Source organism: Oncorhynchus clarkii, chromosome 26 (assembly GCF_045791955.1).
Source record: "Oncorhynchus clarkii lewisi isolate Uvic-CL-2024 chromosome 26, UVic_Ocla_1.0, whole genome shotgun sequence".
NCBI classification, from domain to species: domain Eukaryota; kingdom Metazoa; phylum Chordata; class Actinopteri; order Salmoniformes; family Salmonidae; genus Oncorhynchus; species Oncorhynchus clarkii.
Window position 1 is genome coordinate 32,329,058 of NC_092172.1, and position 14,599 is coordinate 32,343,656.

The 14,599-nt window shown below is 41.3% G+C and overlaps 3 protein-coding genes across 7 annotated transcripts in view; 1 reads left to right on the forward strand and 2 right to left on the reverse strand.

Moving 5' to 3' along the window:
- The window catches only part of LOC139384416 (microtubule-associated protein 1Aa), a 78,642-nt gene extending 78,264 nt beyond the window's left edge, over positions 1-378 (reverse strand). Inside the window, exon 1 of the mRNA XM_071129177.1 lies at positions 120-378. Within this exon, the coding sequence (XP_070985278.1) occupies positions 120-372 (253 nt within the window). The 5' untranslated portion in view covers positions 373-378. The remainder of the gene's footprint in view (positions 1-119) is intronic.
- Positions 379-8,124: 7,746 nt separating this feature from the next.
- The window catches only part of LOC139385029 (tumor protein p53 binding protein, 1), a 43,010-nt gene continuing 36,535 nt past the window's right edge, over positions 8,125-14,599 (forward strand). For 2 of the 4 annotated variants that reach the window (XM_071130063.1, XM_071130062.1), the window contains exon 1: positions 13,734-13,938. In XM_071130063.1, the coding sequence (XP_070986164.1) occupies positions 13,756-13,938 (183 nt within the window). In that variant the 5' untranslated portion in view covers positions 13,734-13,755. Of the gene's footprint in view, positions 8,204-13,717; positions 13,939-14,599 lie in introns of those variants that run through there. The other 2 variants (XM_071130061.1, XM_071130060.1) reach the window with 2 other exon arrangements.
- LOC139385031 (uncharacterized) lies at positions 8,703-13,762 on the reverse strand. 2 transcript variants are annotated; one of them, XM_071130066.1, is made up of 2 exons: positions 12,689-13,762; positions 8,703-12,103 (listed from the first exon to the last, which is right to left on the reverse strand). In XM_071130066.1, the coding sequence occupies exons 1-2, from the start codon at positions 12,933-12,935 to the stop codon at positions 10,446-10,448; spliced, it is 1,905 nt and encodes a 634-aa protein (XP_070986167.1). In that variant the 5' UTR covers positions 12,936-13,762; the 3' UTR covers positions 8,703-10,445. The 2 variants fall into 2 exon arrangements, with proteins under 2 accessions (XP_070986167.1, XP_070986166.1); XM_071130065.1 differs by having other exon boundaries at positions 10,143-12,043; positions 12,689-12,951.

Here is a 14,599-nt window from a genome sequence, read left to right on the forward strand (position 1 = left end):
CTGACATTTAAACAAACTACATTTTTACATAAAACAAAATCTTTGTGGGCAATCTTGAACTTCAACAGTTTAGAAAGATGTGTAAAGACTTATAATCCCCAGTCAAGTAGCCCACTCACCCTGTTTTATGTGTTTTTTGGCAGACTGAAGGTGGTGGTCCGTTGAGATTTCTCCGATAACTATCAGCATATAAAATCTCCCGTGGTTGAACGGCGGTCTGGTCCTATGGTGCTGTCCACGGTGCTGAAAGGGTAGGGCGGGCTCGCGCTGCTCCTCCGGCTCTCCTGGCGCTACAGAGAGCGATGCTGCTGCCACGGGGATTTCCATGGCAACAGCACGACGAGTGTAAGCTGGGTCCTTTTCCATCTCCATGACAACTGCATCCGGTAGCAGCACAGTGCATGAGGGATGGCTGGGGGGAGGACCAGTGGGTGTGGCTCGTGAGAGGAACGCGATTTGATTGGTGCAGGGTTATGTGGCTATTTGATGTCACAGCACGCCATTGGCCAAATCCGACATGGGGATTATGATAATGTTTATCAAGTTTATCTGAATCGACTGTCTTGTATAGGTAATGGTTGTGATGATGATGATGATGATGATGATGATGATGAGTGGTATACTACATGGTCCTCCTCATTTCTTACATAGCTGTAAACCACCAGCATTAGGCCTACTACAACTAGTGCTGTAGTTTCCTAATAGGCATACTACAACTAGTCCTGTAGTTTCCTAATAGGCCTACTACAACTAGTCCTGTAGTTTCCTAATAGGCCTACTACAACTAGTGCTGTAGTTTCCTAATAGGCCTACTACAACTAGTGCTGTAGTTTCCTAATAGGCCTACTACAACTAGTCCTGTAGTTTCCTAATAGGCCTACTACAACTAGTGCTGTAGTTTCCTAATAGGCCTACTACAACTAGTGCTGTAGTTTCCTAATAGGCCTGTTACAACTTGTCCTGTAGATTCCTAATAGGCCTACTACAACTAGTCCTGTAGTTTCCTAATAGGCCTACTACAACTAGTCCTGTAGTTTCCTAATAGACCTACTACAACTAGTGCTGTAGTTTCCTAATAGGCCTACTACAACTAGTCCTGTAGTTTCCTAATAGGCCTACTACAACTAGTCCTGTAGATTCCTAATAGGCCTACTACAACTAGTCCTGTAGTTTCCTAATAGGCCTACTACAACTAGTGCTGTAGTTTCCTAATAGGCCTACTACAACTAGTCCTGTAGTTTCCTAATAGGCCTACTACAACTAGTCCTGTAGTTTCCTAATAGGCCTACTACAACTAATCCTGTAGTTTCCTAATAGGCCTACTACAACTAGTGCTGTAGTTTCCTAATAGGCCTACTACAACTAGTCCTGTAGTTTATTAATAGGCCTACTACAACTAGTCCTGTAGTTTCCTAATAGGCCTACTACAACTAGTACTGTAGATTCCTAATAGGCCTACTACAACTAGTCCTGTAGTTTCCTAATAGGGTTACTACAACTAGTCCTGTAGATTCCTAATAGGGTTACTACAACTAGTCCTGTAGATTCCTAATAGGCCTACTACAACTAGTCCTGTAGATTCCTAATAGGCCTACTACAACTAGTCCTGTATTTTCCTAATAGGCCTACTACAACTAGTCCTGTAGTTTCCTAATAGGCCTACTACAACCAGTCCTGTAGTTTCCTAATAGGCTACTACAACTAGTCCTGTAGTTTCCTAATAGGCCTACTCATCAAATATCTCAGGGAACAGGTGTTCCTGTAAGACTGTCTTTGATATATCTGGATCTAGAGGAACTGAAGTTGTTTCTCTGGAATAAATAGGTGTATTTATATCCCTGTCTCTGGATGTACCACCAGGAGATGTTTCCAGTAGGCTTCCACACTGACACTTCTTTGTTCCCTCCCTGAACACAACAACCCTTCATCTGTGCAGAGACGTTCACAACAAAAGGCCTCAGAGACAAGTGGAATAGAATATGTTTTTGTACAATGTTAATGTATTTGATTATCTCCTAAAATAGCTGGAAAATAACCAAATTAGCTACAGAGGGGAAAAGCTGGCATGAAATTACCTGAAAATTGGAGAATGTTCATTGAGTTCTCCACTTGCCATGTTTTATAACAGGAAACTCAGTTGTTGTGGGACATAAATGATCTTGAATCAGGATGCATATTAGCCTACATATACAGTTGAAGTACATTGACCTTTACTTTGGAAACTGAGAACTAAATGAATAGTAAGACTTCATTCTTTTCACCTTTTATTGACGACAATGAATTAAAAGGGTTGTTTGTCCTGATAGTAGATCGTGTAACTCATATAGTCACTTTATGACAGAAACATTCAGGTAGAGATGAAATTCAGCGCCAGAATATGAACATTTATTTCAGATTTCGATCTGTTTGATTGTCATTTTAAGGCCATTTTGAAATTATAATTTAAAGACCAAAATCACTGTTTGACTTTGACCCTTATAGTTGACACTATTGTACTATAGGTGCAGTTTCTATGTCTGGTAATTACAGCGTATAGGTGGTTTAGGAGCTATATGACCAGGAGCTTTACGTCATATAATCTCCCCGGAGAGTACTATGCACTGTACCAAACAGACCAATCTGGGCAATTATCCAAGAAAGAACAGGAGAGAGAGGGTGGAGGACAGGACTGGAGAGATTTGGGGAGTAAAACAAAGATTTACACAATTTGTGATGTCATACTCAGCATTTGAACAGCTATCTCAGAACATAAATAATTGCTGAGTTATAAATACATTCTCCCCATGGAGGTTTTGTTTGACAACCTATACCACATGACCTAATCTGAATATGAAGGGACGTCTCGTTTTTTCATCATTCACTTGATTGGTCTCTGATCTGACGTTCAATATCTGACTGTATTATACACGTATGAATAGTTGAACATTGAGCGTTGAAAGGACACAGCAAATCGGGAAGAGATTGTATTAGTATTTAGTATTTTATAAGTATCTCCATTAGCTGTTGCCAAGGCAGCTGCTACTCTTCCTGAGGTCCAAACAGGAACAAATCAACACATCACAAAAAATCTAAACAATAGTCTACATCATAAATGAAACAACACATCACAACAAAACAACAGTCTACATCATAAATAAAACAACACATCACAACAAAACAAAACAACAGTCTACATCATAAATAAAACAACACATCACAACAAAACAAGTCTACATCATAAATAAAACAATACATCACAACAAAACAAGTCTACATCATAAATAAAACAACATATCACAACAAAACAAGTCTACATCATAAATAAAACAATACATCACAACAAAACAATAGTCTACATCATAAATAAAACAACACATCACAACAAAACAAAACAATAGTCTACATCATAAATAAAACAATACATCACAACAAAACAAAACAATAGTCTACATCATAAATAAAACAACACATCACAACAAAACAAGTCTACATCATAAATAAAACAATACATCACAACAAAACAATAGTCTACATCATAAATAAAACAACACATCACAACAAAACAAAACAATAGTCTACATCATAAATAAAACAACACATCACAACAAAACAAAACAATAGTCTACATCATAAATAAAACATCACATCACAACAAAACAAGTCTACATCATAAATAAAACAATACATCACAACAAAACAATAGTCTACATCATAAATAAAACATCACAACAAAACAAGTCTACATCATAAATAAAACAACACATCACAACAAAACAAGTCTACATCATAAATAAAACAACACATCACAACAAAACAATAGTCTACATCATAAATAAAACAACACATCACAACAAAACAAAACAATAGTCTACATCATAAATAAAACAATACATCACAACAAAACAAAACAATAGTCTACATCATAAATAAAACAACACATCACAACAAAACAAGTCTACATCATAAATAAAACAACACATCACAACAAAACAATAGTCTACATCATAAATAAAACAACACATCACAACAAAACAAGTCTACATCATAAATAAAACAACACATCACAACAAATCAATAGTCTACATCATAAATAAAACAACACATCACAACAAAACAACAGTCTACATCATAAATAAAACAATACATCACAACAAAACAAAACAACAGTCTACATCATAAATAAAACAACACATCACAACAAATCAATAGTCTACATCATAAATAAAACAACACATCACAACAAATCAATAGTCTACATCATAAATAAAACAACACATCACAACAAAACAAGTCTACATCATAAATAAAACAATACATCACAACAAAACAATAGTCTACATCATAAATAAAACATCACATCACAACAAAACAAGTCTACATCATAAATAAAACAACACATCACAACAAAACAATAGTCTACATCATAAATAAAACATCACATCACAACAAAACAATAGTCTACATCATAAATAAAACATCACATCACAACAAAACAAGTCTACATCATAAATAAAACATCACATCACAACAAAACAAGTCTACATCATAAATAAAACAACACATCACAACAAAACAATAGTCTACATCATAAATAAAACAACACATCACAACAAAACAATAGTCTACATCATAAATAAAACAACACATCACAACAAATCAATAGTCTACATCATAAATAAAACATCACATCACACAAGACATTGTGCAATATACACATGTTCACCACTCCACCATTACACATGTACAATATCAAATGTACAATATTACAACAATACCATTTTTAAAATGTGTGTGTGTGTGTCTTTTGATCTTACTTTGACATGAAGTATGATCAGAAAAAGTTTGTTGATGGTGAAGTGAGAATTTAAATACAAAGAAAGCAATATTTGTAAACAATTAGTAAACAGGAAGCAGTAGGCCTATAGCCATTCACTGTCTTTTCACATGGTGGCATTTTATTCACCCTAGCCTTCCTTCTTCGACACATTTACATGTGCATGGATGCTCTCACCTTATATATCTACCAAGCACACCACAGTGTGCTTTAGGTTACTCTAAGGCTGCTGTGTTTGGGAGGTGCCTGTCAGATGGTGACGTCTCCCACAGCAGTGAGAGATGGCTGGGGTTGTTAATACGCCACGTCCCTGCTCTGGAGTACATCTCCCTCCTCTCAGCAGGACAGTGTTTGTGTCCCAAATGGTACCCTATTCCCTATTTAGTGTACTACTTTTAACCAGAGCCCTATGGGCCCTGGTGAAAAGTAGTGCACTATGTAGGAAATAGGTTTCCATTTGGGACACAGCCTGCCAGTGTTACATCCCTCAATGAGTCAGCACTCCTATTGATCTCACACTGAGACAAGATCCTCTAAAACTGAACCTGCTGTGCTTGAGAACAAGAGTATCTACTGCCCTCTGTAGGACTAAATGAGAACCCTTTTGGTTTGATTGCTTTAAAAAGATTTCTTAAGAATAAGTGTAATATTAAGTCCATTGGTTTACTAATAGACAAATCAGTACCGTAAATTAAAATATTAATGTTCATTTTCTTACATCATTTCTCTAAATGAAGTAAACGACTGTTACAATGTTGATTGGTATGCAGGATGTTTCAGAATGTGGTTTAGGTTGTACACAGTTAAAGCACAGACCAAAACCAACATATTGGTGTGACAAGTTAAAATGTTTTTAAAACAGTCCCATAGGCCAGTAGACTCTTATAAGCTCTTAGCTTGTGAGATCAGGATGGTTCGTACGAGGCTAGTAGGCCAGTGGTTCCCAACCTTTTTCAGTTACTGTACAACCAACTGAATTTTGCTCTGCCAGGAGTACCCCTGAAGTACCCCGTCATGTGCATTTTACCAGTAGACCCATGGTCTCATGATACAGATACAGATTCAGATTCAGAGTCTTTAATAGTCACATGTACAGGGTTACAGGTGTGATGGCAGGGTACAGTGAATATCTTAGGTTTCGAGCTCCAACATGCAGGACTAAGTAAAATACAATAACGAAAATGGTAATAAAACAACAACAATAGTAATAGAAATAGCACTATATAATAATAACAACTGTAGCAGTGATGAATAAATAAATGTCCATGGGTTGGCGGCAGAGTAAAGACTGTTGAGGGTGTGTGGGGAATGACCACAGGGGGAGCAGCAACATGATCATTGAGGGGGTGTGGGGAATGACCACAGGGGGAGCCGCAGCATGATCATTGAGGGGGTGTGGGGAATGACCACAGGGGGAGCAGCAACATGATCATTGAGGGCGTGTGGGGAATGACCACAGGGGGAGCAGCAGCATGATCATTGAGGGGGTGTGGGGAATGACCATAGGGGGAGCAGCAGCATGATCATTGAGGGTGTGTGGGGAATGACCATAGGGGGAGCAGCAGCATGATCATTGAGGGGGTGTGGGGAACAAGTGAACAAAAAAACAATACAAATTATTATAACAAAAATCTAGAATATATACTGAGCAAAAATATAAATGCAACATGGTCCCATGTTTCATGAGCTGAAATAAAAGATCCCAGAAATTGTCCATTTGCAACAAAAAAAAAGAATAGCTTATTTCTCAAAAATGTTGAGCACAAATTTGATTACATCCCTGTTAGTGAGCATTTCTCCTTTGCCAAGATAATCCATCCACCTGACAGGTGTGGCATATCAAGAAGCTGATTAAACAGTATGATCATTACACAGGTGCACCTTGTCATGATGCTCCTGTACTGCCCGTGTCTGAGTGATTGAAGAGGGGAGAACAGGGCATGGCTTGGATGTCTGGGGTCTCTGGTGATGTTCTTAGCCTTTCTGCGACACCTGGTGTTGTAGGTGTCCTGTAGGGCAGGCAGTGTGCATCCAATGGTGTGTTCGGCTACATGTATCACCCTCTGAAAAGCCTTGCGGTCCGCGGTGGTACAGTTGCCGTACCAGACTGTGATATAGCCCGACAGTATGCTCTCGATGGTGCTCATGTAGAACACTATGAGGATCCTCAGGGACAGGACGTATTTCTTCAGCATCCTGAGGTTGAAGAGTTGCTGTCGTGCCTTCTTCACCACGATGTCCATGTGGTTAGAGCATTTGACCTTCTCTGAGATATGTACGCCAAGGAATCTGAAGTTATTAACAGTCTCCACTGTGGACCCGTTGATGAGGATGGGGGCGTGTCCAGCCTGGTTCCTCCCGAAGTCCAGACTCAGCTCCTTTGTTCAGCTAACATTGAGGGAGAGGTTGTTTACCTGGCACCACACCGTCAGAGTGCCTACCTCCTCCCTGTTGGCTGTATTGTCGTTGTTGGTAATCACGCCTACTACTGTTGTGTCGTCAGCGAACTTGATGATGGAGTTGGAACTGTGTGAGGACCCTCAAGTACCCCTGTGGATATGCCAAGTACCCCCAGGGTCCTAGTACCCCTGGTTGAGCACCCTAGATTTTACAATTCTAAAATCAGTGAATCAGACAGCCTAAATACATTGAATAAATTGGATTCTCAAACTTGAGCTGTCCCAGTAGGCTACATCATATTTTCTTCTGGATTAGATATTCCATAAACCTGTACCATACAGCTAATGACAGTACAGAATAGTTATAGAACCAAGCACAATATAGAACCAACCACAGCATTACCCTACTTGTATTATTTTAGTGCACATTTTTGTTAATGCTGACTTTGCCAAAAGTGATGAAAATATAGCCTAACATAATTACATGATCAACATTTTAGATGTATTAAAAGTCATCCCAGTCCCACAGTAAATAACACACGTGTTGTCCTGCACTTTAGAAGAAACAAAGTCCCAAAAGGGCCACATAGGAGAACCCTTTTTTGTTCCAGGTAGAACCCTCTGTGGGAAAGGTTCTAGATTGAACCCAAAAGGGTTATACCTAGAACCAAAAAGGGTTATTCAAAGTGTTTTCCTATGGGGACAGTCGAATACCCCTTTTAAGTTCTAGATGGCACCTTTTTTTCTAAGAGTGTGCGCACCTCAGCACCTACATGCACTAATTATGCCAACATGTTAAAAATGCCATTGCATCTTTAAGTGGTAGTGTCTGTATCCACACCCTGTCTTCCTGGAAAAGAGAGGAGGGGGGGGGGGGGGGGGGGGCGAGAGAGAGAGATGTGAACGCAGTCAACGCGCACCGTTATTGCTGCAAAGGGGGCAAAACAAATCTCATACTTTCTGCTTGCAAAAGAGGAAATCAACTTTTCAGGTAAAGCAATAGTTTGTACTTTCTAGCGCCTAATACATTTTGGAGGGAAACGTGTCATCATATAGGCCTATTTGAGAATCAATGTCACTGGTTCGTGTTCAAGGACAGGTTCAGAATAGTGTCTTGCGTTTGGATTTTCGTTCTCCAGCTGCTGCGCATTTCATATTTTCGGTTCCAACTCAACTGGTCAGCTTGGCGATATGACGCGCCAGCACGATGCACCGCACCGTGTACGTATGTGTCGCCTATAGCCATATGATTTCCATATCAGTGGTGCTGTGTTTAGGGTTGGGCTTGAAGAAAAGTATGCACGATCTAATGCTGTTGTTCCGTTATTTTATTTTTTAAAATTAAAATAGGTAAATCATATTTATGTATAGGCTAGCTTATTTGAAACATTTTGATTAAACATTTTATGCATATATTATATATTGTTTATCAACGAAATTAGGCTATAAATGATATCAGCTCATGAGGTTGCATGCTGTCCAAGGACAACCCAAAATGTGTCATCTTCATTGCAGGGTAGGAGTGTATTATGGGTGCCTCAATAATGTGCCAAAGATAGCCTACTTGTGATTGCTATTGAGTTGTACTGGCTCAAATAACCTTTCTGTGCTGCATGTAGATACACGTTTAAACAAATCTAATCATTTGAATAAACTATCTCAGCCTAAGCTATTCATTCCCATGCTACACTAAGGGAACGATCATACGCTGTTCTTTCTCAGCTGAGGTGGTTTATGAAGACTCAGAGTGCCAGTGGGTCAACTAGACTCAAGGTTCTCTGTGTTAAGATGTAAAGACTAAAGACCTTGTTATAAATACTTATTTCAATAGTTGCCATAGCATCACTAATGGACTTGGTGTCCTCTGACAAAAAATAAGTGAGACATTTCAGAGTCAATTCACTGAGGATGTGGGAATTTGTATAAAGCGTTTTCCTACATTCAAACATCAAGCCTTTTCTGTGGCCTCTCTTAGAATGAGATACAAATGTGCCTATGGCAGCATTTTAAATGGCACCCTATTCCCTAGCCATTTCAGACACAGCACATGTCTGGGTAGATGATAGTAGATTATATAGTGGAAACTATCAGTAACCGTAATGTACCATCCTACATCTGATCCAATTGATTTCATTAGGCACACATAGGTAAGCAACTGCATGCTGATTACATACTTGGTTAGAGATAAATGCTAAATGTCCTGGGTCTTGATGCATGAGAAATATTTTCTAATGCCGCCCTACTTTTGTGAGGAACAGATTGTGGCGTCACCATAGAAACAGAGGGAGGTTAAAGTAGTCCTGAGTATCCATGGGACTGGTTTGATTAAACAGATAGTTCACCTATTTCATGAAATTAAATGAAAACAAGTCCATGTTAGACGAGACAGCAATCCACACATTGATTTTGTTTACATAGCCAGGGCTGCCACGGTGCCACCAGCTGCAAACGTTGGCAATCTTTACCCTAAAAAACTGGCTGAGTGAATGAACTCCAGGCATACAGGAATCCTGTTAAAATAACTTGAAATAAAATAATTCATCTATGTACAGATTATATACCTAGTATATTATGCTCAAAATGTGTGTATGAGTTATTTCACTCAGCTCCCTTATGGAAAGACTATCCACCTTTGGTTTCACTTCTAACATGCTCATAATGGGGAGAGCCAGCAGGAATTCACTTCTAACGTGCTCATAATGGAGAGAGCCAGCAGGAATTCACTTCTAACGTGGTCATAATGGGGAGAGCCAGCAGGAATTCACTTCTAACGTGCTCATAACGGGGAGAGCCAGCAGGAATTCACTTCTAACGTGCTCATAATGGAGAGAGCCAGTAGGAATTCACTTCTAACGTGCTCATAACGGGGAGAGCCAGCAGGAAGGAGATTGAGGAAAAAGAGGCCCTTTCATAGCCACCGACAGGTCTGATTGGAGTGCCATGTTATAATGATGGATTGCATTTAGGTTTTTTACCAGTGTCTCAAGCACTTCATATTCTGGGGGCAGCTCACCCCATCTATACAACTGCTATTGAACACAGCCTGTGACTAACCCTAACCTAACCCAGTGTCCAGTATCCACACATCACTCCTTCAAAGCTCCACTCTACCACATGTAGCCGATACATCAACCAAAGTTCAAATATACATTGTCAGTCATATTATATTTTTTTACTCCCAACAAACTGTTTATTACAAGAAAATGCAAACATCATTGCAGATATTGTGTAACCTAACTCTCCAGACAGAGGATCTCTTCTTCTTCTGTTGGGTTGTAGAAGGCAGCTGTGTGCTGTTGGGAGATCGAGGGGAATGAGGGAGGCGATGGCTGACAGGGTAAACTCTGATCCGTTAACACCTTCTCTATCATACAAAGGTTTCCTGAGAGCCCCCTCGACTTCCTGTCCTCCTTCCGAATGTTCCGGAGCATGCTGGTTATCTGGCGCCGGCACTTGACCCAGTCTTTACCACATTGACGCATGTCTAAACGACGAAACTTGGTGGTGACAAACTGTCTTATGGCAGAAAGTTTGTCCGGGTCCAGTTTGTTAAGGCCCAGTGCAGGAATGCCCTTGAGATTGCTGGTGGCGAGTTCACATTGGGAGAAGACCGCGTGTAGAAGGTATTGCACTGTTGCCCTAGGCGTCTGAAACTTGTGTGCGGTTCTAATTGTGCTTGCAGGAAGACGCACATTCCACTTCATGTAGTCCAGCCAAAGCAACTCATCCCTCTCTGTGTGTGTTATGCTTCTCTGAATTTGTTTGCCTGCAACAGGTGTCCTTTGAGCTGACAGAGGAGTCTTCTGTAAAGGCTCAGCAGTGGTTTGGCTGCCAGGCAGATGGTTCGTCATTAGGTGGCTTTCTACTACGGCTTTGGCAAGCTGGATAGTTTTATCCTTGGGGACATGAATTGGCAACCTGCGAGAGACATTGGTCACTTTGTCTTGACTAGCCAAGGGGCTACAGATTTCTATTTGGACCTGTTGCTCTGCTTCCTTAATCGACATTTGATCATAGTCCACCTCAACCTTCACAAAACATGACTCCTCAACCTTCACAGAACATTGGTCGTTGGTTTTGGCAAGCTGGATAGGTTTATCCTTGGTTACCTGACTTGGGGGCCTGGGGGCTACCACCCCGGTGAGTGACATTGTGTTGACTATCTGGATGGGTTTATGCTGAGCTAACAGACATGGTCGCCTGGTGGCCTTCATAATGTTGCTATGCTGGGTAGGTTTATCCTGGGAGACATGGGTCACTTTGTCCTGACTAGCCAAGGGGCTACAAAGTTCTATTTGGATCTGTTGTTCCTCTTCCTTAATCAACACTTGATCATAGTCCCCCTCAACCTTCACAGGACAAAGCTCCTCAACCTTCACAGAACATAACCCCTCAACCTCCATAAGACAGGGCTCCTCAACCATCCCAGTACATTGTTGGTTCATACCATTTGGTTTAGCCATGCTTGGCACTTCTCTCACTGTATGCATTTGATTGTCTCTGTCTGTAAAGGTGTCAACAAAGAGAGAGGATTGAGATGTGTTATATTTGTAAAAGTCTCTCTCCGCCCTGAGATTGACAGCTTCGACTTGCAGAGCATCATGCCTGGACTGCAAATAATTTAAGGACTTCCTCAGGACCTCACACGATACACAGGTGCCCAGGTCCTGCTCTTCAGTTTCTTCTGTGGTGTCAGCATAACTGTCCCTCAGGTCAGCACCTCCAACCTCACTAAGGTCAAGGCACTTCTTCTTCTTCACTGCTCTGTCATAGCTCTGCAGGTTTCTTTTCCCTTCTGTCTGAGCTGTGTTCGGACTCAAGGCATCGTCCTCTGGGCGAAGGAAGAGGGATGGGGCAAAGTCAGGGTGGTCCGGATGTAGGTTTGGTTTTTCTGAAATATGAACTCAAATTAGATTTCAGTCTCTTCAGACAGACACTTAAATTATTGCACTGGAAATGTGGTGTTCTATGCAGTTGCCTGTGTGAACTGTCTGACAGTTTACCGTACATCACTTCCTTCATGAAAACTCTGTAGCTTGCTAGCTCTTTGTCGGGAAGCCAACCACTGTCATAGGAAATGCATCAAATTGACTGGCCAGCAGATCGACCAGCTTGCTTACAGCTGCACTAGGGTCAGACAGGCTTGTTTAGATTAGAAATGGCTTGTATAATATACCTCAATCCAGGGATGGAAAATGAGTTGTTCTCCGAATTGTCCCATCATCCCAACTGTTACACCGAGAAGTTTGAGCTGCTATTTTTTTGTTGCATTTGTTCAATCTTCTAGGTGTAACAGTTGGGACAATGGGCCAATTCGGAGAACAACGCATTTCTCATCCCTGGATTGAGGTATGTTTTCCATGCCATACCTCACCCCCCTCAATTGTCTTAATCTACACCGGAAGCCTGTCCTATCCTAGCGCAGCTGTAAGCAAGCAGGTAGGGTCTGTTGGCTACGAACTGGCCATCAACTTACTTAAAACAAAGTGCCTCCCACAAATGCGAGAGGAGGTAGTAGGGTGCCAGTCGTTTCCCATTTGGAGTACCAATTTACCACCCAAACGGGAAGGCAGATCTGGTTCGGGGTTTTTAATCTTCACCATTTTTATCCAAGTTTTCCTTTGATTTTTAGCAATTTCGTTCTCTCCAGTAGGGAATCGGAAAAACCCTAACCCTCCTCCTTTCCGATATTGGGCCTTGCACCCCCAAACACAACATTGCATTTTGAAGGTCCGTAGCTAGGTGTTCAATTCTGGTTAACGACGTTAACTAACTAGCATTAGATGGTTAGCTAAGCTGTCGTATGTTTATGCCAAATATTTCCCCTGTGAATGCGTTTGCGGGTTTCCGATTTCGAAGTTCTGCTGCCAGAACAGCCTTGTTTACAAATGTTACGATTTCGTGAAATATAGCTAGCTGTAGAGTATGACGCTAATAGTTTTGCTGTTTTATGTTTTACTCAGCAAGCGTCTCAAACCGCGTATTCAAACTGTTTTGGTATGACGACAGAGCCAGAAGCGTCCCAGATCAACCATAACCATCCTTATGTGTAGTTTTACGGCGAAAGGGGGATGGGCTAATGAAATGATTGGGCTAGTTGTTGGACCTCCAAGGTAACTAGCTATGCCAAAAGGACACCAGCTCAAATTGTGGTTGCAATCGTAATTCGTATTTTTTTTTTTAGCAGACTAGCTAGCTAAGTGAATAAATATTATACATGGCTGTTTTTTTATGGACTAACTAGTGTGCTCAACGTTTTGCTCTCAGTCATGTGCTGTGCTCTCACTTCCTAAACGTAGCTAGGCTAACTCGTTATCGGTAGCTAGCTTGTTAGACTAGCAAATTCTGTTATGGTCTTCTAACTAGCTATTTATCGGAAAGAGGACTGCAAGTCCATGGCACCAGACGGATCGATTCAGTTATTATATTGATCATGTTTACCTAACACTCGGGCAGTTGTTCCTATAATATATTCCTATAATATTCGCTCTTTGTTTTGGCGCAGCAGCTACGCTACCTGCTGTCCTTGCATGCCATAACCCGATGGATCCTAGCGGAAGTGACCTGGATTCGAGTCTGCCCCATGCAGAGAACCCGTGCTTGATCGTGGAGGACTCCCAGCCCGACAGTGCGGCACTGGAGGACGACCCGGACAGTAGCTACCGCGCCTTGCTCGCCCGCCGCTTGTCCAGCCTGCAGCCTGCCACCTCCCACAGCCCTGTACTGGTGAGTAGCACCGTGTAGAGACAGCGGGAGGTAACGAGTGAAGATGGGCTTGAATCAGCAGCTGTGGTTACAGTTACAGTAAACCTCCTGTGCCAAAATGATCCATGTCTACTGGCAGGAGTAGTACCGTAGATGAAGAGAGAGAGCCATAACGTTAGTTTAAAATATCTCTAGGATATATATGACTGGGGGCTTGGGAGGTTGCCCATCTGTAGAATTACTTTGCCCTACTTGCACCAATGTCACTTGATGTATCCATAATTCTATGCAAAGATGGTCATTTCTGACTGCAGCGTGGGTATCGGGAGAGTAGCCCCCGAGGACAGCCAGCCAGAGCAGGGCTTGAACCAGCGACTCGGAGGGCAAGTACGCTAACGTTGCATCCTGTAACATAAAGGTCTAGAGATCTTTTGAGAGGCTGTAAAATGCTTTTCAGTCATACAGGGAGGGGAGACGATAGGGGTATTGTTTTTTGTCAGTTCCTCCTAGCCTGGTAACAGATCAGTTTGTGTTTTTGCCCACTCCATTGTCAAGCAAGAGAGCAGAAATAGACTGTCACCCAGGCTAAGTTCCTCCTGCTACCTTAGTTTGTTGTCCGATGACCTCAATGGAACTTTGGGACATATCAACTTAGGTTGTGACATGACATTACTTACTTACT

What these genes read in the sequence shown, in the direction of transcription:
- LOC139385031 (XM_071130066.1), bottom strand. Translation starts at nt 12,935, where the DNA reads ATGCAATGTTGTGTTTGGGGGTGCAAGGCCCAATATCGGAAAGGAGGA. An exon ending in TGGGAGGCACTTTGTTTTAA is followed by an intron (nt 12,104 to 12,688) that starts GTAAGTTGATGG and finishes TTCATATTTCAG; the next exon opens with AAAAACCAAACCTACATCCG.